The following is a 26,686-nucleotide window of genomic DNA, read 5'->3' as shown; positions in this document are numbered from 1 at the left end:
TAAATGTGTGTTTATTTACAGGGAGATCATGAGAAGCAGGAACAGATAGAGCTGCGGGGAAGGGGTGCTGTGGCCATGAGGCCAGGTATCTGGGTGGATAGGCAGTAGCCGGATGTAGGGAACACAGGGGCTAGGCTGTGGGGACACGTCTCCTTTCTTGGCAGCTTTAGCCAAGGTCCCAGGAGAGGAGTCAAGCAAAGACTTTCAGGTACTCCATCAAGCGTGGGTCCTTGTGGAGCTTCTCCTCCAGAGCCAAGTACTTCAGTGGGGCCAATTCCTTGTGTCTGAAGTTGAAGGAGAAACAGGAGGGGGTGAGGGGTGACTAAACTGGGGGTCCAGCCTCCCAGTGGGTCCTCTCCAGCACCCCCAAGCGCTCACCGATTGAGCCGCTGCTCCAGGATGCGGATGCGGAACATGGCCTGGGAGCAGTAACTCAGGTACAGGTCTTCATCCTCGGCCGTCAGGGTCACCTGGTTCTCCTGGTACCACTGCTGCTTCTTCTGCAGCTCCTGGGTCTCCTGCAGGCATGGGAGGCGGAGGGGAGTGTGGACAGGGGCTGGCCCTCGTGCAGGCTGCAGGCTCCAGTCCTCCCGCTCGCCAGGCAGCCCCACAGGGCTGGTCCACTGCCCCCTCCCACCCACATAACCAGAGGGGCCGCAAAATGTCTTGGGTGGGAGTTGCTGGAGTCACGTTAGGAGGGATGTCAAGTCTATGAGGTCAGCACTGGGACCAACACTAGGACAGCCATGTGGCTCTGGACAAGTTGCCAAGATTTTCAGGGTCTCCAATTTCTTATCTGAAATGAGGGTCACTGTACTAATCCTGCCCCCAGAGCGCTTCATGTGATTCACTGATACAATGCATGCAGACTACCTGGGGTGTGCCTGACCCACAGAAATGGGCTGTTCTAATGCACCATCCACCTGTCCATCTGTGCACAATCCCTCCTTCTGACCACCCATGCATCTGCCTAATACACAGGCATGCGGAAGAACAGCTCAGACCTCCAGAAGGCCCGAGCCTTGTCTCACGCATCCCCTCGTCGGTCCCTCCCAAGTCCGTGAGCTGGAGGACAGGCGGTCCTGAGCCCATTTTGTGGATGAGGATGAGAATGCCAAGGCTCTCTGTCCACCCAGGGCCCTAGCCGCACCCTCTCGAAGCGGGCCTGGATGAGGTTGGCCTTGTCGATGAGACGCTGCTTGAAGTCACTGAGGCACTCGTCCTTGAGTCGCACCGCCTGCCAGCGCGTCAGCTTCTCCCCCGGCGGGAGCTGGGCCAGGAACGGCGCCAGGTAGTCCAGCTGGGTCTCCACCTGCCGCATGTGCTCCTCGTGCATCACGCGTTCCTGGGGGGAGCGGGAGGCAGTCAGCTGGATCAGGAGGGGCTTCAGGGACATCGTAACCAGCTCAGCGTCAGTGGCATGACAGCACAAAACCAGGCCTCCAACCCAGGTCCCAGAGCCCGGCGCCCCCAGGGACAGGCCTCAGAAGGGCGGTGTGCTGCTCTCTTGCACCGTGTTTGCTGGTAACAGCCAATGCTTGTTCTTACGTGAATTCATGTCTCCCTGCCTGAGCCTCAGTTTCCTCCTCTGAGGCCTTGGAGAGGATCCCATTCTACAATGCACACAGCCTGGGGGCCTGACAATCCATAGTAGATGCTTCTTCCATTAGTAGTTAATAAGGATGTTAAATTAAAAACTGCCAGTCACTCCTTTTATTTTTCATTTGCATCCTGGGACCTTATGTCTAGTATCCTCAGACAGGGGCCAGTGAAGTTGGAGATGTGGGGGCCCGCGCCTCCCCCTAGGGGTCTGAGAATAGCCATCCTATGCCCGCTCCTAACTCCTTAACCTCAGACTAATTTTTAGAAATCTCTACTTGGTTGGCAAAGAGGATTCGGAAGCTGGCCTTGAAAACCGAGCTGGGCCTGGCAACCTGAGGGTGTAACCTAAGCACCCCATGCTGCAGGGGTTCAGAGCTCGGGCCTGTGGCCAGAACCAGCTCTCTGTAGCTAGTGGCCGAAGTCACAATCACAAGGGGAGCCCAGGATGGAGGTGGGCTTGTGATTTTAGCTCTTTCTCCACACACTCCAGGCCTTCACGGGGCCACAGCCCCTGCAAGTGGCAGGGAGTGGGTGGGGGAGACCTGGCTCTTTGGGTTGAACCACAGAAAATGGTCAGTTCAGCAGCAAAGATGACCACACGATACCAACAGGGTTCGCCCATCAAGGGAACCCTATTGGGCCTCTCTGCCTAGAGGCCAGAAGGGTCCAGGAAAAGCCAGGGCCCCGGGCCAGGGCACACAGCTCACCATGGCCTCCCGATACTCCTTGCTCTTCTCATTGCGCTTGGTGTCGTAGATGGAGATGGTCAGTGTGTGGGACTCCTCCTCCTCCTCTCGGAGCTTCAGGATCTCCAGCACCTACAGGAAAACAGAGGGGACGGCTGAGATAGCACCCCCCAACCCCCCCTGCCAGCCACAGCCGTGCTGCAGTTGCAATGCTCCGTGATGCGAGGCCATCCCGGGAGCCCTGGGCCCACATGCCGAGGTCTCCTCAGGCACACTGGTGCGCACACGCAAGTGCCTGTGATCCTGGCTGGCTGGGGCTGGGGAAGGATCACAGCGTGAAGGCCTGTGACAGACCCTACCCATGCACCCCCTCCCACCTGACCTCTCCTCAATGGGCCTACCTCCAGCTCTGACTCCCAGGCCTGATGTCTGGACAACTTCTCCTCGTCCTTCAGGCGCATCATGGTCTCATACTGGTAGAGAAGCTTCTTGGTGTGCTCCATGGGCTCCACCTGGGACGATGACCACCACAGTGACACAGAGGGGCCGCATTGGTCAGGGTCATGGAACCATCTGGATTCCAATCTGCCCCTGCCACTTGCCAGCTGTGACCTCAAGCACGTGGCTTAACCTCTCTGGGCCTCATCTAAAACACACTTAGTAATAGAAGGGGAACTGCAAACTCAGAGGGGCGGGGGAATGTGCTGGAGAGTGAGGGTTGGACTAGGAAGGCGCGCCCCCTATTGGAGGGGGAAGCTTGTCCTCCTTGGCAGTTCCCTGGGATCTAGTGTTTGCTCTGGCCTGGGGTGGGACATGCAGACCTCGAAAGATAGTTCTCTGGCCTGCTGGGCTCCTTATTTTGGTGGATAAGGGAAGCTTTTCAGAGGCGCTGCAAAAAGAAGTATCCCCAGGTGGGAATTTTTAATTTTCCCTAGGGACAGAGACCAAGTTCCTGGAGGGTTCAGGAGTGTCGGTCTGGTTCTCCCCGTGGTGGAAACAGGGCAGAGGACCCCAGGCCCACCTCGAAGCTGATGCACATATCGGGAGCCATGACGATCTTGTTGCCCTTGCTGTCCACCTCCGTGCGCCGCAGGAACTCGCGCTTGGAGGCGGTGATGTGGTCCTCGCGACAGTGAAAGCGCAGCTGGATTCGCTCCTCCGCGATCAGGAACGTGCGCTCCGCCACGTCCTCATCCGCAGGCTTCTCCGGGTTGCGGAAGAACCGCTCGGTGATTTTCTGTGAGGCCAAACGTGCATGGCGTGAGAGGCGGGGAAGGGGATTTCTGTGCAGGACAGTTAGTAGGCACTCAAGTGGGGCATTCTGATGCTGGGGACCAGGGTCGTTTGGGGGCTCATGGGGAGCACGCCTCCTAGCCAGGATTCGTGGGCTCTCCAGGTCAGGCCACTGCAGCCCCAGCTGGTGCTGGGCCCCTTCTCTAGACTTGGGATACCTCCTTCAGAGATGGGGAGTTCCTGGCGGCCTACTCCATCACTAGACACCGCTTGCTCTTAGAAAGAGCGTCTGTGGTATGCAGCCAGTAGGCTCCTTTGCCAAAGAATTTGTGGTGACAAGGAGGGGAAAATGGCCAGTAAAATGGTAAGTGGGCGATATGGGGATTCTAATTCCCCTACTCTGTAGATCTGAAGTTAGAAAAGGCTCTCAAAACCAAAACTGTTCATCTGTGGCCATGTCTGACATATGTCATTCTGAGATATTTGCACTTTTCTCTGTATGTATTGTCCAAATATTTAGTCGTGTGTGTGTTTTAATTATTTCTACAGAGAGGGAGAGAGAAAAATAGATCCTGGTTTCTTATTTTTTTTTATTTTTATTTTGTTTTGTTTTGTTTTGTTTTTGCTATGGGGCATGTGTGCTCATCAGAGAGATACAGAGAGAGGGAAAGTGAGAAATCACTCTTTAGGGCCGATGGCCATGCTGCAATCCTTTCTCCTCCATTCCTATCAGATTTTTGGGCATGCACATGCACCTCGCATATTTTTCAAGCTGCTGGGTCCAGGACTTGAACTGCACAGTCGGCCATGTGGGATCCAGCTGCCTTAACTACCATAGCACTAGCTGGCCCTGGGTGTGTATTTTTGATATCAATAAGAAAACAATACCTTTTGGCCCAGTGGTCGAGGGCTTAGTCTAGCACCATTTGGTCCCAGCATCATGTGCTTGGAAAACTCTTGGGTCTCACCCTGGAAATGTCTTGGGCCTCAACGCCATGCCAGAGCCAGGGCTCAGCCCATCCCAGGATGACCTCTGTCTGCCAGAGGAGGACAGACAGCCTATCACAGGCTCAGTGAGCTCTTACCACAATGGGCCGGGGGTTTGACTCTGCGCTGTTCAGAGTGAGCTTCTTGACCCTGGGCCCAAAGTTGATGTGGCGGTAGGAGAGAAAGTCCTGGCGTCCTTGGTAGTACTCGGTCATCGTCTTGGGCGTCTCTTCCCGCTTTACCAGGCCATCCACACGGGCCGTTTCGTAGAACTCCATGACCCGGTCCATCTCAGGCTGTGTGGATTTATATGAGTGCACTGGGGTAGGGTGGGCAATGGGAGAGACAGCTGGGTGAGGACCCGGAGCTGTGGCAGCTCACACGATGGAGGAGCAGTAGATAGAAACTACCGTACGTAACTTCAACTGTGTGCTTACGTTGTGTCCAGCTTTCTGTTATTATACGTAACACCGGGAGGGACATCTGTATCGGGCATCTTTTGGTCTTGCCCATTACTTGCTAAGAACAAGTTTAGTGGGGCCAGCAGGTGGTGTGGTGGTTACAGTGTTGGACTCTCACATAGCCAACCGTGGTTCGAGTCCCGGATCTAGCAGCTTGTTTTCTCATTTTCCCCCCTCTCTCTGATGACTATAGCAAATTTAAAATAATAATAATAAATAAAATAAATTTATAAAAAATAATGAGTTCAGAAGGGACGTGGCTTGGCCAAAAAGGATACACATTGTAGGCTTTTATCAGTATCTTTTTCCCAATTGCCCTCCAGAAAACTAACGCAGTGACATCTGTCTGCTGCTTCCCACACTTGTTCACACCCAATAGGACCTTTCTTCCCCCTTCATTTTTGTCAACATGAAAGGTATAAAATGGTCCCTTATTATTATTATTTTTAAAATTTCAACTAACAAATGAGCTTGATCTATTTTAATTTTTTAATTTTTTTTTTGCAACTGTATATTGGCTTGTGCATTTCTTTTGTGAATTTTAGTTATAACTCTTTTTTATTTTAAATTTTGTCAGCGGGCACATGCGCTCTCCAGAGAGAGAGAGGGGGGAACGTGAGACAACATCCCCCCATGGGGGAGGGACACACCACAATGCCCTTTCCCCCACGTTTTCTCTCGAGATTTTGGTCACATGCACCCATGCCCTGCGAGTTTCTCCAGTCACCGGATCCAGGAATGCAACTGTGCAGATGGCCTGGATCTAACTCCCTTTAACCACCAGGGCACAGACTGGCCTTCCGTGAGAATTCTTGATTCTTTTGCAAGAAATGGGCTTACAGCCATCTCTACACTCTCTGCCCTCTGCTCTTTGCCCTCTACCTTCTGTCTCTGTGGGAATTTATTGGCTTTACTTCCCGGCATCCTCACCCCCTTTAAATGTGGCCCCACTGCATGCCTTCTTGGTGGAATTTGCCTGATCCCAACCACAGAATGGGCAGATGGCCCTGGCTCTGACTTCCCAGAGGAACGTCTGTCACCTTTCCTTGGATATTTGAGCATCCCTGTGACCATCCAGGTAGCCAGTTTGCTTAGGGAAGCGGACACGCCCTCTGTTGCCTGCCTCCCAAGAACCCTGTTGCTGCCATGGGAGGACCCACCTGCCATGGAGGCTGTTCAAGAAGTGTGTGAGGCCCCCTCCCCAGGCTGCCAGCAGGGCCAGCAGGGCGGGCCACGTACCACGCAGAGCCTGGGGGTGACCCGGCTTGAAGTAGTCGATATTCAGGCCCGTCCTCTTGTTTATGTGCTTCAGCTCCAGCATGTCCTCCCGGTTCTGGTACCACTTCTTGATCTCCAGGGTCTTGGTGCCTGTGTGGACCAGTGAGGGCTTGCTGCAGTCAGGCTGGCTCCCAGGCACGCAGAGGCGCGCGCAATGCCCACGCTCGTCCCGAGAGAGGAGAAGTGGCATGCCCAAGGTCACTCAGCATGTCGGGGACCCAGCTGTCCCACTCCCCATGGCCAGGCCGTCCCTGCCTCTGCTTGACCTGGCCGCCATAGCCAAAGCTACCGGCTTACACTCCAAGTCCTCGTAGGTGGTGAGGCGGCACACGAGGCCGTTACTGTTGAGGTATGGCGCCCACTTCTCCAGCTTGGCCCTCTTGTATTGGATCACCTTCTTCCCGTTCGGGCAGCGGGTCTCGAATGCTGTGGACACGGAGTGGACCAGGTCTCTCCTTCCCACTGTCTGCTAAACTCCTTAGGCCTGGAGCCTGATCCAAGTCACAGCTGGCTCCGGCTCCAGGGGAGCCCCCGGGCTGGGCAGGAACATGGATCCACCCAAGACTGGGGTTTGAGACTGACCAGAAGAGCTGTGTTCCGGCCAAACCACACTCCCACTGCCAGGTTTCTGCCCGTGCAGGGAAACACCATCCCCTACTGGGCTTGCTCAGTGACCTCCTGATCCTTCAGAACTGAGCTCCAGGCAGGCCCTGACTCCTGGCACCCCTTTCTGTCCACTCACTGCCAGTCCCTGCCCTGGGGGAACGGAGGGGGCGCTCCTGCCGTGGGTTCCTGTGACACTCTCTCCAGCACTTCCCATCCTGCTAGAATGGCCTCTGCCCGCCTTGGGGGTCTGGGTCTCCCAGACGGGCACCCTGGCAGTGGGCAGATATTGGCATAGGGCACGAGCAGCCCCACCCTCCTGCCTTCTCCTCTGTCCCTCCCTGGTCTGGACACCCCTACACCATCCGCCACACGGCAGCTGAGCCCTTCCAATGTGCCAGATGGTGTCAGGGCCTCGGGCCACAGAGCCGAGTGGCAGAACGGAGGGGAGCAAGGCAGGATTCATGGGACGGCGACAGGTGGACGTGAGCGGCCGGGTACCTCTGTCATGTCCCCCTGCCTTGCTGCTGCTGCAAACCTCCCCGCAGTCCAGGAACTGGTCCTGGAGAGGACGAGGACAGCCAAACTGTAAATACCTTCTGGGGAGATCTCGATCTGCTCCACCCACGAGTGTGGCATATCGAAGCTCTTATCCTCATCCTCCTTGCCCTGTTGGGAGAGAAGGGGTGGAGGGGTGGGTGCTGGTCAGGGCCTTGGAGCAGAAGTTATGGTCACCACCCAGAGCCAAGCTAAGTCCATCCGCTTCTCCAGGGAAGGGAGAGGTCATGAGTTGGCATGGTAGGGAAGAAGAGATGTCAGCTCTCAGCAGGGGGACGGGTCCCTGCACACACCTGGCTCCAGGTAACCGCACTCCCTGCCCTGCAAGCCCCACCTTCCTGCAGCCAGCCACCTGCCCTTCATCGGAGACGGGCTTCTGGACACAGCCAGACTTAAGCCCCCATTCTCAGCAACACCAGCCAAGGGGTCCTGGGCAAGTCCTTTAACCACTCCAAGCCTCAGTGTCCTTAACTGTGAACTGGACCTCTTGGGAGGATTAATGACGTAAGAGGCTAGTGACACCACCTGGCTGGCCTTGTGACTGTCTTTCTCTCTGCGCCTTCATTTTCCCATGTGAAAATAAGGCCTAGCCTTTACAGACAGTCCTCCAGCTAGGTGACTACAACACTCAGATCAGACTTCCTCAGCTTAAAGCTGTTCTCCGTAAACGTTGCTCCAACCTCCGACACCAGCTCATCTAATGGTGGGTTCTTGCAGGGGACAGGATGGGTGGGCAGTTGGCAGTGGGCAGCATCACAAATCTCCAGCACAGGTGGGTGGGCTGTGGTGGGAGGCTCTGGTTGCTCCTGGAAGCCCATGGCTGAGCTCTGACTCTTAGGGAGGTCATAGGTTAATCTTTGCGGCCTCACGGTGCCCTGTCCAGGAGTGGAGCGGGGTTCCACGGCTGGAACTGTTTAACAGCCCAGCCACCGGCCCAGGCGCTGAGGACACTGGAATCAACAGGGCTGAACTCCCGGGACTCTGGCTGGTCCACACCTCGGGCCAGCAGGTGGCGCCCATGCCCTGAGATTTACTTACAGCACGGGCAGTCTCCCACCCAGTCTGCAAGGAGGACCCTGAGGACCCGCAGTACCACTGGCGAGCAGGTCTGCAGTCTGTGCCAAGCGCTTTGCACCAGTAGTGTCACTTCATTCTCAGCAGCTCCAGGAGCTAGAACATTGCCATTTAAAGTCCAGACTTTGGAGCTGGACTAAGTCCCAGCTGTGTCACTTACTGGCTGTGTCATTTTAGGTAAGCCCCGTAAGCCCTCTGTGTGTAAGTCTCCCCATCTGTGAAATGGGATGATGATAATCATGGATAGTGATAGTACTAGTTCCACCTCACCGGTAGGTGGCTGTGGAGACTCAAACAAGTTCCTTCCGGTTAAGCACCCACAACACAGCTCAGTGCTTAGTAAAGAGGAGTGAGTGCCAACTGCTGCTGCGGCCCCATTGTGACCTCACCCCCATTCATAAGTCCTTTATTTTATTATTATTTTATTATTTTAAAGTTGCTATAGAGCATGTGTGCTCACCAGGGAAAAATAGATAATAAGAGAGAAGGAAAGTGAAAAAGCAAGCCACCTGGTCCAGGACTCGAACCGCAGTTGGCCACATGGGAGTACAATGCCTTAACTACCACGCCACCTGCCGGCCCCCTCCATTCAAAAGTCTTAACCCCAGTAGCTCAGAATGTGACTGTGTTTGGAGATAAGTTCTTCAAAGAGGTAAGTGAAAATGAAGTCTTAGGGTGGCCCTAATTCAATATGACTGGTGTTCTTGTCGGGAGAGGGGACACCCACTCGTACTGAGGGAAGATGACACAAGATGCCAGGAGAAGGCGGCCATCTGCCAGCCGAGAAGAGAGGCCTCAGGAGAAACCACCCTGCCTACACCCCGATCTTGACCCGGAAGCCTCCAGACATGAGAGAAAATAAATTCCTGCCTGTGGTACTTTGCTATGTAGATTAATTCCCTGCTATTATTGCTGTGGAGACAGCGATGACTCCCATGTGCAGACCAGGAAACGGAAGCTCTCAAGGATGAGGAAGATTGCTCAAGGCCGCACAGCCAGTCACTAAGGCCTCCGGGCTGCTGACCTCCACACACAGGGCCTTGTGCAGACCTGCCTCCATGGGAGGTCTCTGACTGTGAGGCCGGGGTGGGGAGGGGGGGCTGCTGACTTGGGAAGGCCCTGGCCCTGACCTTTAGAGGAGCTGACAGGACAGAAGGGAGCAGCCTGGGGGTTCGTGGGGAATCACAGTGGTTACTTGGGCTAGAACTGAGGAAGGGTCAGCCTCGGGACTCCTGGGTCTTGCAGAGAGGTCTTAGGACCCCACTCCAAGGAATGTTTGTTTGTTCTTTCTTTCTCTTTCTTTCTCTTTCTTTTTCTTTCTTTCTTTCTTTCTTTCTTTCTTTCTTTCTTTCTTTCTTTCTTTCTTTCTTTCTTTCTTTCTTTCTTTTAAGATTTTTTCCCCCTCTTAGGGTACGTGCACTCAGCTGAGAGAGAGAGAGAGAGACAGTGAGGAAAGGTGAGAAATCACCCGCCAGGGGCATGGTCAAGTAGAAGTCCCTTCTTCTCCATTCTCCTTGTGGGATCTTGGATATGCATGCACACATGCCCGGTGTGATTTTTGAAGCCACTGGGTCCAGGACTTGAACCGCAGTCAGCCGTGTCAGAGTCCAGTGACATAACTGCTATGCCATCTGCTGGTCCCAAGGGGTGTATTTTCCAGAGGAGCAAGGAAACCCCTGAATAGGGTGGCCCATGTGTGGAGCAGGAGACCTAAATTCAAGTCCCACTCCTCCTCTATCCCACGGGGGGTTTCTCGGCAACTCACTGGACCTGTCCAGCCTCGGTTTGCCCATCTGCAAAATGGTGCACTGTCTGGGCCCTTCCGCTTTGAAGAATCTGCCGTCAGTCTAGCCGAACCACTTCTCTACGCACACACACTGGCGGGGACACCTGTCAGGCAGCCTGACATGATGGTGGGTGCAGAGCGTCACCCCATCGCTCCCTGGCCCCACGTGCTGCTGAGACTCACCAGATTCTCCACGTCATCGTCGTCGTTCAGATCGATGTCGTCTTCCTCAGTCAAGGACAGGTGAGGTTTATCGGTGCCCAAGAGCATGTACTCCCACCTCACAGGGTCTCCCAGGTCAAAGACCAAGTCCTATTGGGCAGAGGAGAGGTTGGCGGGGTGCAAGCACAGTCCCCACACACCCCCCGCTCCAGGGGCAGGCAGGAGCAGCTGCTCTCAGAGCAGGGAAGAGACCTGGCCTTGGGTCTGCGTCTGTCCTAGGCAGCCTCTGAGAGCCCACCCGCCCTTCATCACAACAGGGAACCCCCCGCTCCAGGGGCAGGCAGGAGCAGCTGCTCTCAGAGCAGGGAAGAGACCTGGCCTTGGGTCTGCGTCTGTCCTAGGCAGCCTCTGAGAGCCTACCCCCCACTTCATCAAAACAGGGAAACTGAGGCCCCAGGGGGACTGCGCTCCCTTCCCATCCTCCAGTCTCCCTAGGAAGAAGTCCTGAGCTGGGTTCTGGGTTCTGTGATGCTGGGATGGGCTTGGGCGTGGAGGTCATTCTGCGGCATCTGGGGAGCAGCCAGGCAGTGCTCAGACCAGATGCTAACCAGAGGATTTTAGGGGGGAGCGGGCTGGCAGCTTCCAAGAAGTGGCAGCCTTAATAAAAAGGCCTCTTCATGTTCCTTCAGAGTAAGGCCTCACTCTGTCACCGTCCTCCTGCTTCATCCTCCCAGCTGGGACACGGGTGTGTGCCACCATGCCCAGCTCTTACAGGCAGGTCTCGCTATGCTGCCTCAGGTTCACGATCCTGCTGCCCCAGCCTTCCGAGCTGCTGGGATGACAGTGCATGCCAGCACATCCCTCCTTTAGGTTGGACCGTTAGTCAAACCCGGGCCTCCCATGTGGTCCCGGCCACGGAGTACAGCGTCTTAGACGTGTGCATCACCACGGCTGGGCCAGGCTGCCTCGTGTTTTTCACCCAGGCCAGGGAAAAGGGAGCTGGGTGGGCACACGTGGAAGTCCTACTTGGGGGGGGGGCAGAATTTCTCCTCCTTGGGGGGGGTGTCCTTCCCCTCTTTTCTCCCATCTGAGGCCTAGGTGTCCTAGGTGCACGTGGCTCACCCCCTGAGAACTCCTGGCAGGTGGAGAGCATTGCACATTCTCCCCAGGGTGAGGTGCCCCCATGACCCCCTGGTACCTCATGCTGGGAGAACAGAGCCCAAAGAGCAGCTGCCCACGCGGGGCTTGACTATTAGCTGCCTTGCAGCCAGCCCTAATCCCAGTGTCGCTGTCCTGTCAGTCCCTGGAGGGCTCCTGAGCCTTCTTCTGCTCTAGCTGGGGGAGGGAAGACAGGACAGAGGGGAAGGAGAGAGAGGATGGCGATGGAATTGTCAGGGCTTGGCGGGAGAGGACCCCAGCAGTACAGATGTTTGCGCTTCTTTTAGTCATGGCCCAAACTCCAGCCCTCTTGTTGGGTAGTAAGCAGGAGTTAGATTATGCTCTGCTACCTTACGCTCTAGTGCAATGGGAAAAGCGTAACTGAATAGGCAATGACCACGTCCACTCTGCCCGTGGTGTGTGTGCACCTGGTGGTCTCTGTGTGGGTGCTGGACCACCCTCCCCCAGCCCTGGTGATTTTTTGAGGTCCTTTGAAGGAAGAAAGCAGCTGCTCCCATGCATATTCAGCAGTAGAAGTGACCGCCAGTGTCAAGGCCTCTTCCTCCACGCCCTCACTAGGTGATGACACTGTGCTGTCCTTTTGGCCTCGCTTCCACCTTCGAATCATAATTCTGTTATCCTTGTCATAAATTTCCTCTGCCTGTCACTGGTGTGGAAGTCGGGGAGGCTGAGGGACAGGACGAGGACTTCGGGCTGGAGCAGGGCCGCAGCAGCCACTGAAGGGCCATTAGCCTGCTGAGGGCACTGACCACGGTGGTGGGGACAAGCCTGGGCTCCCGGGGTGGGGCAGTCTCAGCTCTGCCCACCTGCCTGGTAGAGAAGTGCCTTCACTTCTCTGGGCCTCAGTTTCCCTATCTGTCAATAGTGTCAACAGCTGGGACCGGCAGTTGGCATAATGGCTATGTCGCTGGACTCCCATGTAGTCGACTGCAGTTCGAGTCCCGGACCCGGTGGCTTAAAACTCACACCGGGCGCGTGTGCGTGCGTGCGTGCGTGCCCAAGATCCCGAGAGGAGAATGGAGGAGAAGGGATTGTGGCATGACCATCCCCCCGGGGGGTGATTTCTCGCTTTCTGTCTCTATGTCTCTCTCTGTCTGTCTGGCGAGCGCACGCGCCCTACAGTGAAAATCTCTCCAAAAAACAAACAAACAAACAAAAAAAAAAACAAAACCTAACGACAACAGAAAACCACGTACACGTTTGAGGAAAGCTACTGACTGGACACAAGGGGCTTCTGGGTGTGAGCAATGCTCTGCTTTGTGATCTGGGCACAGGGCCCAGGGTATGTTCAATTTATGGAAATTCATTAAGCTGGCCTCTCTCTCCCTCTCTTCTAAAAATTGTATTTATTTACTTATTTAATTTGTTATTATAATTTTTTTAATTTGATGAGCAAAGGAAAGAGACAGTAAGAGAGCGAGCCGCCAGGTCCGAGACTCAAACCGTCGTGGGCCATATGGGAGTCTAGCACCTTAACGGCCATCCACCTGCCAGCCCCAGCTGTTTTCCTAAGGTGGGTGTACTATTCTGCAAGTGTGTTATATAGCAATACAAAGTTAAAAAAAAAAAAGCATTCATGCTCACTGGCCATATACCTTTTCAAAGGATATACAAGCCAAAAAAAATAGTCCCATTAGAATGGTTATTTATGGGCAAGGGAGTGGCCGTGGGGACTTAACTGTGGGGAGGTCCAAAGTCCTCGTGGCCTGGTGGACAGCTCTCCCAAGGCCTGGCCGCCACTGCTTCCCTCCGCTCCCTTCAGCCACGCCCGCCCCCACCCGGGCCCCGGCGGGCACCTTGCAGCAGTTCCAGCAGTCCTGCATGTTGATCCAGTAGTTCTTGTGGTTCCAGAGGCTCTCGATGCCCAGGAAGTGGTCGTCCTGGGTGCTGTAGCTGCGAGCCGTGAACGGGTCTATGAAGAAGCTCTCCGGTACTTCGCGTTTCCCCGACAGCACCAGGACCCAGGAGTGCACCCGCAGGCCGTGCAAGGAGTCGGGCTTTGCCTTCTCTGCCTCCTGCACAAGGAAGGTGGTGACCACTGGTCAGACGGGTGGGGAGGGGGCCGGGAGGGGCCCAGATGTCTCCCCAGGGCTGGGGAACCTGCAGCAGGCTGCATTCTAATCCAGACTGCACCGTAGTCTGATGTGCGAGCTCCCGAACTGCCTTCCCTTAGCCCAACTCTGAGCCCTCTTTTAGGAACAGTGAAATGGGAGGGTCTGACTCTGCGCGTTATAAACTGGACTTTTCGTGGCTCTAGATATCTGGGATTGACTGGCTTTACGTGTGACTCTGAGTGAGATTTCAGGCAAAGAAAGGTAATTCTCTCCTTTGGTAAATCCAAAGAAAGAAACCAAGCGGCTTCCTTATCCCCTCCCTCTGGGAGAACTGTGACTGTCCCATGTTGTCGCCTCCCCAAGGTCTGAACTAGAGGAGAATCTGGGTAAATCTACTCTACGGAAGGAAAGGAGAGGGGAAGGAGGAAAAGGCTGGAAGGAGGATGAGAGAATAGATGGGTGGAGGATGACTAGGAGGATGGATGTCAGAAGGGGAGATGGGAGGGTGTGGACAGGAGGTGGATGAGGGGAAATGGAAGGAAAGATGGGATGATGGATAGAAGGAGAGATGGGCGGATGAATGGGAGGGTGGATGGAGGGTGGGCGGAAGGAGAGATGGAGGGTGGGTGGAGGAGAGATGGAGGGTGGGTGGAAGGAGAGATGGAGGGTGGGTGGAGGAGAGATGGAGGACACTTCTAACTAGGGACAGGAGGGATGGAGGGAAGACAGTTTGGAGGGAAGCAGAGATTGTCCCATCCTTCTGATAGGGTTTTATCACTTTTTTTTCTTTCTGTCCCTTTTGGATAAACCGATTCAGAGAATGACTTGGATCTCTCCCACTTTCTTCTTCTTCTCATCCTCTGGGTACCCTCTCTATCCACCTGCAAAGCTTGAGGAGAGGGCGGATATGAGGTCAACTTGGGATCCCTAGACATTTCAGGTTCCCTAATCCAACCTCAAAGCTGATACATGAGGACTCAAGCAAAGCTTTTCAAAGGGAGGGTGGGTGGAGGAGAGATGGAGGGTGGGTAGAAGGAGAGATGGAGGGTGGGTGGAGGAGAGATGGAGGGTGGGTGGAGGAGAGATGGAGGGTGGGTAGAAGGAGAGAAGGAGGGTGGGTGGAGGAGACATGGGAGGGAGGATGGAAGGAGAGACGGGCAGATGGATGGAAGGAGAGATGGAGGGTGCGTGGAAGGAGAGATGGAGGGAAGGCAGGAGAGGGTGTAGGCGTGTCTGCAGAGAAGGAGTCTGGAACGAGCTGCTAGCGGTCGAGCTCTCTGACATCAGGACTCTGTCAGCAAGAGCTGGCTGATTCTGGTGGGAGGTTCCTACATGGCTGGGCAGAGTGGGGTGGTCAGGGGTGGACCTGCAGGTCCGTAAACACATCCCTGCTGAGACTCGTGCCTCTTCCCCATCCCAAGCATACCCTCCTCGATTGTTGAGTCCTGTGGGAGGCAGTGCGGGGGCTGGGGGCGGAGGACCCACCATGAGGCGCTCCTCTTCCTCCTGTAGCCGCTTCTCCTCCTGGGCTCTGATCTCCATCTGCCGTTTTTTCTCCTGCTCCTGCTCAAACTTGCTGCTCAGGTCTCGGGGAGGCTTTATGGCGTACTTCTTAGGGGGTGGCTTTTCCTCCTTCTTGGAAGTCTGTCACCCAAAAAGAGAAAAAAGTTCTGCAACCCCAAGCCACCGCCTTCACACCCTTGGAGAGGTGCAGCCCTGCCCAGCTGGCCCTGGACTAAGGCGTCATGGGGGTCCCTGAGCCCATGGCTTTGCCCTTCTCCAGCCCTGTGACCATGGGAGGCCCTTTCACGTCTCTGGATCCCAGGCTCATCTGCACAATGGGATGAGAATAGAGGAACCTTCTCCCCGAGTTTGTTCTGAGAAGGGAAGACAGGACAATGCCTGCTCCAGGTTTCAATGGGGCAGGGCCTCGGGGGGGGCGATTTTCTCCTCTTCATTCCTCACTGCCCATCAGAGCTAAGATCTGGATCTGCTCCAGAGAAAGAAACCAAGTGGCTTCCTTATCGCCTCCCTCTAAGAACTGTGACTGAGTCATGGTCCTTATCGTGCTGGGCGAATATGCAGGAGTTGGGTCTTCAGATCTTGTCACCGGATGGCTTCCTATGTTGACGTGAGTTGAGTTTGCTGGACCAAGAAGCAGCAGCAGGCCTGTGTGTGTGCGCCTGTGTGTGCATATGTGCATGTACACACGCGTGCTAGACAGTGAGACCTGTTCCCAGGAGAGAACACTGCAGAGGCGAAGCAGGCCGTGACAGTTATGAGGGCTTCGGGTCAGACAGACCCGAGGTCCCGTCCCCGGGTCTCCGATGGCCAGCCTGTGACTTCGCTATGCCACAGCACCCTCCTATTCCATCGCGGCAGGCTTGTCCGTGAGATGAGTGAGGACACCCACCACATGGGGCCACTGTGAGGAGCCGCCGGGTCAAAGGACATTAGAGTGGTTTATAAACCGGAATGTTCTCTGCATCCATTAATTACCGATATCATTTTAATTATTACAATTTTGGTGAAGGGCCAGCAGGCGGCATGGTGGTTAAGGTGTTGGACTCCCACTTGGCTGACCATGGTTTGAGTCCTGGACCTGGCGGCTTGCTTTCTCACTTTCCCTCTCTCTCTCTCTGGTGAGTGTATGTGTCCTATCGAAAATTTAAAATAATAATAATAAATAAAATAAAATAAATAATTCTTTACAAAATTTTTGGTGGCACTAATAGGCCCTCGTCTGAGCTCAGTGGCCTTTTAGGTCAGAAGGCATGATGGAGAGTTTTCTCCATGTTCTCTTGGGGAGGTGGGCCTGAGAGAGCAAGGCTCTCCTGGTGCCTCTTCTTCTTTCCCACCTTCCTATACTGGGCGCCCTCCCGGGGATCCCCAGGGGCTCGCTCAGCTCTAACACGGGTTCACATGCACGCTCCTGGCTGCCTCAGCCTCTGGTCCCCAGCCCTGAGCTGCAGACACCCACAGGGGCGGGGTCCTGAGCACAGAATCCCGGAATCAAGCCAGCACATGAAAAGCATTTTCTGTCTGCTGTATGACCGTTTTCCAAAGGTAAAGAGGTGCTTTTGTGATTCTGACAATGAAATCTCACTTCAGAGCGTTTCTTGGGTTTGCGGCACCCTGTGGTCAGCACAGAGCTCTCAGTCAACAGTTATAAAGATGTAGCTTCCACCCCCAGGGGAGGCGGGGAGGTGGTCATTTTTTTTTTTTTTCTATCAAAAAGGAGCCTTTGATTAGCGTTTGAGTCCTTCCCTTGGCAGCTTGAAAACTATGTCAGGTGTGTGCCCGTGTGCACTGGACCACGTACAGGGTGCTTTCTCTCATTCTCGTGCATGTAGGTGTCCTCTGGCATTGAAGACGGGGTGTCTTTTGGACCAAGGTGGTGGTGCGGTGTAACAGAACTGGGTTCTCATGGGAAAGGTCCTAGGTGTGTGTCCTGGGGCCTCCCTGTACACCCAGGGTTTGTGGGCCCCCATGTGCCAGTGATCCGGGCTGGCTGAGATGGGAGGGATCCCGCTGTGAAGATCCAGTCAGGGTGCCTCTCTCTCTCTCTCAGAGAAAATCAATGACTAGAAAGGGACACTGGGCCGGCAGGTGGCATGGTAGTTAAGGTACTGGACCCCACGTGGCCAACCGTGATGTTCCAGTTCCAGACCACCAGCCTGAAAAGCACAACAGGCATGTGTGCATACATGTCCAAAAACGAGAGGAGAGTTTTTGGAGAAGGGCTTGTTGTATGGCCATCTTTCCTAGGGGGTGATTCCTCACTATCTCCCCCTCTCTCTGTCTCTGTCCAATGAGCGCTTGTACCCTAAAGTGAAAAACAAGCAAACAAACAGGGACCAGCAGTTGGTGTAATGGCTATGTCACTGGACTCCCACGTAGTCGATCGCGGTTCGCGTCCCGGACCCAGTGGCTTAAAACTCACGCCGGGTGCGTGTGCGTGTGTGCCCAAGATCCCGAGAGGAGAATGGAGGAGAAGGGATTGCGGTGTGGCCATCCCCCCTGGGGGGTGATTTCTCACTTTATCTCTCTTGTCTCTCTCTGGCTGGCTGGCGAGCGCACACGCCCTATAGCAAAAAACAAAAACAAAAACAAAAACAAAACAGAAAAATGGGAGGAGCCTCCTAGCCCGGGGAAGGAGGAGGACTGAGAAGCAGAGGACTGTTCATTTGTCGTTGTTTCCCTCTATGGACGGCAGGGAGGGTTTTTACAAGTGTGTAGGAGCAGCCTGGCCTGGCTGAAGGTAAAAGCCGTGCAGCATTTGTGGGCCTGCCGAGTGGGGAGCCAGGCAGCCGAAACGGAGTTACAACAAGCGGGGGGCACAGCCCGCTCGGAGAACTGGGCTGTGCGTGTTAAGGCGTCGAGGACAGAAGTCAGCGGTGACTCAAACTCTGAACCCCAGGGGCAGCCGAGGTTCTGCTTGGTCATGCAGCTGCTCCGCTGTGGCCGGGACAGGGACGGGGTGTATGGTGGGAAGTGGCGGGGACATACTTTATGGCGGACGGTGCTGGGAACACACATCCTTTGCGATGCCACCGTCGGCTGGCGCCGGTCTGGCCATACCTCCTTGGGCTTCACGGTGAGCGGGCACACCTCCCGCGTCAGGTCCATGAGGCACAGGTCCTGCGAGCCGTAGCCGTTGACGCAGTAGGCGTCGTAGCCGGAGCCAATGAGCAGGGAGCACAGCAGCGTGCTGAAGTCGAAGCAGTTCCCCAGCTGGTACTTGAGCACCGTGGTGGAGGAGTACAGGTACGCGGGCTGGCCCCGGCCGGCTGGTCAGCCCCCTCGGGTCCTGCTGCCCAGCCTGACCCCTCACCAGGCACTGCCCACAGTCAGGGTTGGGGCCAGGGCCCATGCACAGGCTGGGCCCCCTTGTCAGGTGAGGGAGCCTGCCGAGAACACCGTGAAGACCAGACCCAGTGTGGTCCACGTTTGCCTGCCATTGGAAGGGGCTCGTGGACATCCTGGGACGGAAGGGCATCTGGGCTGTCAGAGCTCTGGCCTAACGCCCTCTGACTGGCGGTCTTGGCTGTGTTACTCCAACATCCCTGTCCTATTCTCCAGCCTTTCCTATTCTTCCTTCAGTTCCCGTTTACCGATCCTTTCCTTCCTCCTTGTTCTCTGTGAGCTGGCTTCTCATTGGGTCAGAAGCCCCAGAATGTGCAGCTGGGCCCTCCCCTCTCTTTTCTTTCCACGCCTCCTGAAGTCACGAGAGGGAGACACTGAAGACAGAAAACGTCAAGGGAGGCAAAGAGGTGGGAGCGGGGCACCAGACTTGCTGTGTGCCTTCAAGCAAGTGGCTGTCTCTCTCTGGGTCTGCTTTCCCCTAGGAGGGTCTCTGTGGGGCTGTGGCCTGAGCCTGGCTGAGCCGCCTTCTCCCAGACCCTGCCTGGCTCCCCATCACGGGCCTAGGGGCCGAAGGATGTGGCACTTACCGGCTTCAGGGGGTCGGGCAGGGGTACCATGGTGAGGAAGTCGGAGACGAACTGGGCGCAGCTGTCCCAGTTGTAGAGTTCGGGATAGGGCGTCAGCGTGGGCCGGATGGTCGTGCTCACGAACTTCTGCAGGGGGAGAGAGCGTGCCAGCAGGGGGGTATCCTGTGGGGACCTGTGAGATCCTGAATCCTCAGGGAGACCTGGAGTCTGAGGCCAAACAGGAGGCCAGGCCCTTGGGCACCGGGGCATCCCCTTGCTGGAAGGTGATGCCTAGGTCTGATGCCTGGCAGTGAAAACGGAGCAGTGACGACTGGGAGGCCCCCGTCACATCACAGGCATCCGGGGTTACCACACGTTTCTGGATCTGGCTGAGAGGCCTGAGGGATCCCTTCCTCCAACCCTGAGGGCACCACGGGGAGCCCAAAGTCCAGAGGAGCCTAGAGACTCGGCAAGTCAGGGCTGAATGAGGCGGTCCTGTCTCTTGTCTCCTGGCTTCTCGGGAGCCTTGTGGTCTCCTCCAAGTGCGATGCCCTCCCCGGGGCCTACAGAGGCTCTGGCCCAGGGCAGCTGCTGGCCAGTATCATCGCTAGCTCTATCCAGGGAAGAGGAGAAAGGTAAGACCCAGGCTCCAGGGACCCAAGCAGTGGCATCTTCCTTCAAGCTCTGGCCCCCAGGGCACACCCCTAAGTCTCTGGGCCTCAGTCTGCCATCGGTAGATGGACTAGCATGAGCTTAATCCACAGGCTGGGAAACGGCAGCCCCAGGGCTGCATGGACCTGCTTTGTTTGGTTCATGTGGTGATTTTTAGTATCTGTGTTAGCCGCCAGCATTTAAAAATCAGAGATCCCAGGAGCCGGCTGGAGGCTAAGATGGCTAGACCCCAGATGGCCAACTCTGCAGTTCAAGTCCCAGACCTGGTGGCTTGAAAAATACACTGCGTGTGTGCATGCATGTGCGTGTTCCCATAATCTTGAGAGGATGATGGAGAAGAGATAGCGGTGTGGCCAGTCCCTGGAGGTGCTTTCTCTCTCTCTTTCTCTCTCTCTCTCACAAGCACATGTGTCCTGTAGCAAATTAAAAAAAAAAAAAAGTCAGAGATTCCAGACAGATCCTGATGGTTGATCTGGAGACCCCAGGCCTGCATCTCCCCTGAAGTGATCAGGCTGCCTGATCAGGACCTCTCTGTCCTCTGCTCTCTGGCCCTCCGGCCCTGCCATCCACCTCCCGGCCTTACGGGCACTTCACACTCGTTCAGCGGGTGCAAGAAGAGGGGCACGCGGTCCGGACACAGGTGGCTGTACTGGCGGGAGAAGTTGTCCGCCACCTGCAGCAGGTGCTCCTCCTTAGGGCTGTTGGTTTTGTAGGAAACAGGCAGCTGGGAGGTGTCGATGGTTTCCTTGGTGAAGAGTCTGCACCACAACAGGAATGGCATCGGCCCAAGGGCCTGGCACACGCCGAGCCCTCAAGGTGGAGGGTAGGCTGCCATTGACTCTACCCCTTCCTCATCTAATCCTCACGGCTCACTAGGAGGCAGGTGGCATCATCAGCACCTATACTTTTAAATGGATAAGGGGATGGAGGCACAGAGAGGTTGAGTGACTTGCCCAAGGTCACACAGCTAGTGAGGGCCGGAGTGGGGATTTGCACCAAGTAGTCTAAAAGCAGAACCGCCCCCACCCTTTGCCACCTCCTTCTATGTCCCGGTCTCTCCTCCCAGCCCAGATGCCACCATTCTGCCTGGCTCTCCCTCACGAGGGCTGCTGAGTCCAAAGCTACCACTTTGACACACTCACGGGGACTCCGTGGGGACAAGGGTCTCAGTTTCCGACAGCTTCTTATCCAGGTCCCTGAGCATCTCCGGGGTCAGGATGGTATCCTCCTTTGGAGCCTCTGCCGGCTTCGCGGTTTTCACAGCTGTTTCCACCTGTTCGGCCTTCTCGGCTTCCTCCTTATGCTTGGCCACTTCCTCCTCCCCCTCCTCCTCCAGTGTCTCCCTCAGGACCTCCATTGTGGCGTGTCTCTGGCTGCCTGGAGATGGGGAGACTCTGTGGGAAAGGATGGATGTACACAGAATGCCTGACTGCCAGAGACCGCTATTGGAGGGATGGAAACTATGGAAGCACTACAGAAAACGGCATGGAAGCCCCTCAAAGAACCAACTAGACCCCTTTGTGATCCATGCTCGCATGACGGGGTATATGCCCAAGGCGAAAGGAATCAGTTTGGCGTGTTATTGCAGCCTCATTCACAGTAACCAACATACGGAATCAATGTAAGTGTCCACCGGCCGACAAACAGATAAAGAAATATGGCGTATATACACAGTGGAATAGTATTCAGCCCTAAAAAGGATGAGAGCCGGTCATTTGAGGCAATGCCAAAGCACCCGGAGGAGATCATGCTCCGTGAGATAAGGCAGGTACCGCAAGGCAAATTCTCCACATGCTCATTCATTCGTGGAAGCGAAAAGACTCCATCGAGAGGAGGGGAGAGTGTCATGGTGGGCACCAGAAGCTTGTAAAGGGAGGGAGATGGGGAAATGTGGAGACTGTGGTTAACAGGACGGTGTGTGTAGCTAAGCAAAATGAGGCCGAGTACTATAGCAGGATTCCAGGTAGACCTCCAGACAGCGCGCAATGGGCCTCGAGTGCGCACGACACACAGCAACAACGGATGTTGGAGGCGGCCAATGCGAAGAGCGCTCTGCCTTGGCCATTACTCCGTGTGTACCTGTTCTGAAAGCCACCCTGTACCCTGAAGGGCAACGCTTACATGCAAGAGAGAAGTTACCACGCATGCTCCTGGTGTATTTCTCAAGCTGCTGGTCTAGGACTCAAATCCTGCTCTTGGCCATGCGCAGTCTGGCTGCCTTAACCTCTGGCCATGGAACCAGCCCTATGACAGCTTCTCACACTTGTTAATATCGCTTTAAAACACAGACAAAGTGGGCCTCAGAGGGGAGCCACTCTCAGACCCGGGGCAGGGCTCCAAGCATACTACCATTGCTTTGTTTTTATTGAGTCCTGGGACAGTCATGACACACTTTTGCATAGAAAAGAAGTGAGGACTTTCCTGACAGCCTAATAGTACGTTTATTTGACAGCTTTGACAGTGATCTGCTCATTACGGCAAGAGCTTCTAATGCCACAGAAATGCGCATTGTCTTACTTAGATATATTTATTAAAGAATTTAAAGAAAATTATTCTGAGTAGTAAGGTGACCCTGATATGCCCATGAAGAAATGAAGGTGGCAGGTGAAGGATAACTCGACAAACTGGAACTTGGGCAAAGCGGGAGGTCAGGGTGACCGACGCAAGGTCGTGAGAGCCAGAGCTGCCTGCTGCCGATGGCGGAGCAGAGAAAGGGGGAGCCAGGTTCCCTGGGGGTGCTGTGGAGGCCTGGGGTGCAGCAGGTGAGGAGACAGCCTCTCTTCGGGTCCCAGTTATAAACCACCCAACGCCATCTCCGCTGATCCATCAGTCCCTGCCTCCCATCTCCCAGCTCAGGTTTTTCCATTATCCTACCGCAAATATCTATGGGTTTTTTTGTTTGTTTGTTTTGAAGGTTTTCATCATAGGGCGTGCGCACTTGCTGGGGAGAGAGGCAGAGTGAGCAATCACCCCCCCAGGGGATAGCCACACTGCAATCCCTTCTCCTCCAATCTCCTGAGATATTGGGCTCGCATGTGCACTCACTGAAATAATTTTCAAGTCACCAGGTCTGGGACTCGAACCATGGTCAGCCATGTGGGAGTCCAACGATGCAACCTCTACACCATCTGCTGGCCCTAATACCTATGTTCTTTATAGCAAAGGTTCAAAAAAGAGAGAAGAAAACTGACCCAACACACAGGATGTGCTGGGGGAATAGCGAATGGAGATAGGGTGGATAACAGAGTCCCCCAGCCTTGTCATCACCCCCAGGGAGAAGCCACAAAGGCAAAGGGACTAGGAGGTAAGGGCTGGGCCCACACCCTGCCCAGGCCACCTGAGCCTCTCTGCCAACGGTTCGTGCCTGACTCATGGGCCACTCCCCCCACACCTTTCTTTTCTTTCTTTAATTCTTCAGTTATTTTTCTATGTTTAAAGTTTATTTTCTTTCATGAGAGAGAGAGGACGCAATAGATAGGCAGCCCCCAAAGAGTCTCCCTGCCATAATCTACCCCCAGCTTCAGCCAGTTCAGGTCATGGGCATGCATGCATACCAGGCATGCTCCAGGAGGCACCAGGACACAAACCCAGGCCCCTCCCCTCATGGGTACAGTTGCTCCACCACTACGCCATTGCCTGGCCCCTCTACCCCTTTCTGGACCTCAGTTTCCCCTTCCCCAAAAGGAAGGGAGGCACAGATATTTCCCGTCCAATTCTGGCACGCCGAGCTCCAGGATTCAGGAGGGGCTGAATGCTCCTGTTGCCCATGGCCCAGGTGAGCCAATGCCGTTCAGGACCCCAGTTCCCTGGGGGACAACCTCCAGCCGAGCAGCGTAGCCCATTGTCAGGGCCCTGTGCCTGCCTCTTGGGCCCAGAGGTCGAGCCAGGGAGGGCAGTAACAAGCACTACAGGCGCGACATTGCTGGACACCGCTGGGCTAAGAGGCCTACGGACATCGCCTCACATACCCACCGATGATTGGGCAGACGGGATCCTGATCCCCACCTTGCAGAAGAGATTGAGGCTTAGAGAGGTTACCCACAAGGCCCCAGCTAGTCAATGGAGGTGTGGTGCTGAAACCCAGGTGTTTCAGGGCCTACTGAGACGGGGAAGTCCTAGAAGGAATAGTGGGGTTCAGGCAGTAGGGCGCAAGGAACAAACGAGAACAGGGAGCGGGCGAGCATGTCAGTGGACAGCAGGAGCGACACCAGGGGCAGGCCCTTGGCCAGGGTCACCGAACACCTTCATTGGAGGCGGAGCGGGGCTGAGCCTGCAGCACTTTATTCCCTCCACAGCCTGCCTCTTCAGCTGAGCCCAGTCCAGGGGCCAGTCCTGCCCCAGCGTCCTCTGGACCTTGCCCCGACCCACAGGGGCCAGTCCTGCCCCAGCGTCCTCTGGACCTTGCCCCGACCCACAGGCCTTTCTTTGCAGTCTCCTCCCCAGCAGCAACCTCCTTCCTCCCACCACACACACACACACACACACACACACACACACACACACACACACAGAAAGATAAGGTTGCAGGCACCTCCAGGCAGAAGGCCCTGTACCCCACCATTCTTCTCCTCCTACCAGACAGGGTCCAGCCATTCCCAGTCCCAGGACCCGCTCCTCACCCCTCTGAAGACAGCCTGTACTAATCTGTTAGCCCGTCTCCATGGTAACAGCTCTATGGAAGCTAAGGGCAGGTCACGGGAGAGGAGGCTTGTGGGAAGTGTAGTCCTCTCTGACTGCCCAGGGCCCTCTGCTAGTGGTGTGTTGTATAGTGGTATACCCGCTTGAGAAAATGGTTACGTTGTTATGAATATTTAAAAAACGTTTATTCATTTCTTGAGAGAGAGAGAGAGAGACCCCCGATAGGTCCCGCCATATTGTGATCCTCCCCTAGTGCACCAGGCAGCCAGGATTACAGGTGTGCCCACGGAAGGGTCTACAGTGTTCACGTCCCCGTGGGATCAAAGCCCTAGGCCTTCCCTTTTGGCTCCAGCACCGTGCAGTGGCACCCCACCATCTTTACCACCACAACTGGGCCAAAGTCTTAGGAATTTGAGGGAGCCAGTTGTCAAACACAGCCACTATTAAAAACAAAATCGGGGCCAGCAGATAGCATAGTGGTTAAGGTGCTGGCTGACTGTGGTTCAAGTCCCAGACCTGGCAGCTTGCTTTCTCACTTTCCCTCTCCCTCTCTGTCTCACTCCAATGACTATAGCAAATTAAAAAATAATAATAATAATGATTCTAATAATAATAATAAATAATTCTTTAAAAATGAAATCATAAAAGCTTACAAGTAACTAACTCTATTACTAATTCTAAAGTGATAAATACTCGAATCATTTCACCATATATGACTGTTTTATATATACTCCTGGGGTTATTTGTGCTTATTGTATCTGCACAGTGGCATTATTTGCATCTCTTCCCAATTTCTATTTTATATTGTCAGAGTGATTGCTTAAAATCTGCCATTGGGTTCTTTACACCACAGAAATTGGCAAATGCTACAAACCAGGCTTTTTAGCTCAGCTAGCCAGTTAGACATTAGCTTCCTCTCCCTCACTGTGCCATGAATGTGACCTCCCCCAAGGCAGATGGAAACCACTGTGGGTCCTAGGGCAGCTGCCCGCCGTGGTGCACGGCTACTGAGTCCTGGGTTCTAGTCCAGCTGGGCCTCTGATCTAGCAGATAACCTTGCAGGACGGGGAAAATGACCTTGTCCAATATTTCCCAGCTTAACAGGGATGTAATGAGGTTTTATTTTCATTTTAATGTACATCTCTCTGATTACCACTGATTTTAGATGTGTCTTCACGTTAGCTTTACGTGTTTCCTCTTCTGAATCTGTTTAAAACCTCAGCCCTCTATTAGAAAAATGTCCTTGGTTTGATTTGTTGCAAATATTTTCTCCCATTCTGTCACGTGCCTGCTAACACTGTGGTGTCCTTCATTAAATGGAAAGCCTGAATTTTAATGTAGTTAAATTTATGTCTCGAGTCTGCTGTTTTGTGCTTTTGAATTTTTGCACGAGAAGTTTTTCCTTGGCCTTACATCACAAAAATGCTTTTGTACGTTAATTTCCTAGTTTTGCTTTCTCATTTATACATGTAATCCTCCAGAGGCCACATCTGCAAGAAGGATTAGAGGGAGCTCTTGTTCCCTTCTCTTCCATTCTCCTCTCGGGATCTTGGGCACACACGCACACGCAGCCGGTGTGAGTTTAAACCATCAGGTCTGGGACTTGAACCACAATCAGCTACATGGGAGTCCAGCGACATAGCCCTTATGCCAACTGCTGGCTCCTGTGTAAAGAGCCAATTTTCTAACACCATCACAGATCACCTGTTCTTTCTCACTGGTGCCACCCTCGTCCTGTGTCAAGTCCCCTTGGTGTGCAGGTCCCACCACTGAGCATTCTGTTTTGTTCCACTGATCTTCTTATCCATGCATGGATTCCAGACTGGGTTTACCACTCTGGCCTTGTAATAGCATTAAAAAAAAAAAAAAAGAAGACGATTTTGCTATAGGGCACACGTACTCACTGGAGAGAGACAGAGACAGAGACTAAGAGAGGGGAAAAGTGAGATATCACCCCCCCCACCTCCAGGAGGGAAGGGGCCCATGCTGTAATCCCTTCTTCTCCATTCTCCTTTCGGGATTTTGGGCACACATGCACATGCGTCCACTGTGATTTTCAAGCCACTGGGTCCAGGACTTGAACTGTGCTGTCGGCCATTTGGGATCCAGTCACCTTAACCTCCCCACCAACTGCTGGCATGTAATAGCATTTTAAAAAATTATTATTTATTTTATTTATTTATTTAGATTTGACCAGAGAGGGATAAAGAGAGAGAGAGAAAGTGAGAAATCAAGTTGCCAAGTCTGGGACTCAAACCATGGTGGGCCATGTGGGAGTCCA

At 54.5% G+C, this 26,686-nt stretch overlaps 1 protein-coding gene across 6 annotated transcripts; it reads right to left on the bottom strand.

The window, feature by feature from the left end:
* Nucleotides 1-24,432, bottom strand: DRC7 (dynein regulatory complex subunit 7). Of its 6 annotated transcripts, none has more exons than XM_006148436.1 (18): nt 24,387-24,432; nt 20,910-21,161; nt 20,351-20,525; nt 19,117-19,242; nt 18,173-18,439; nt 15,149-15,307; nt 13,406-13,624; nt 10,452-10,580; nt 7,447-7,519; nt 6,545-6,673; nt 6,209-6,337; nt 4,607-4,827; nt 3,310-3,525; nt 2,690-2,800; nt 2,310-2,420; nt 1,151-1,345; nt 379-518; nt 1-284 (listed from the first exon to the last, which is right to left on the bottom strand). In XM_006148436.1, the coding sequence occupies exons 2-18, from the start codon at nt 21,122-21,124 to the stop codon at nt 191-193; spliced, it is 2,709 nt and encodes a 902-aa protein (XP_006148498.1). In that variant the 5' UTR covers nt 21,125-21,161; nt 24,387-24,432; the 3' UTR covers nt 1-190. The 6 variants fall into 6 exon arrangements, with proteins under 6 accessions (XP_006148498.1, XP_006148501.1, XP_006148500.1 ...); XM_006148439.1 differs by having other exon boundaries at nt 18,245-18,439; XM_006148438.1 differs by having other exon boundaries at nt 18,173-18,403.
* Nucleotides 24,433-26,686: the final 2,254 nt, after the last annotated feature.

This window comes from Tupaia chinensis, unplaced genomic scaffold (assembly GCF_000334495.1).
Source record: "Tupaia chinensis unplaced genomic scaffold, TupChi_1.0 Scaffold000235_1, whole genome shotgun sequence".
In the NCBI taxonomy this organism is placed as follows: Eukaryota; Metazoa; Chordata; class Mammalia; order Scandentia; family Tupaiidae; genus Tupaia; species Tupaia belangeri.
This window is presented reverse-complemented; position numbering and strand designations above follow the sequence as displayed.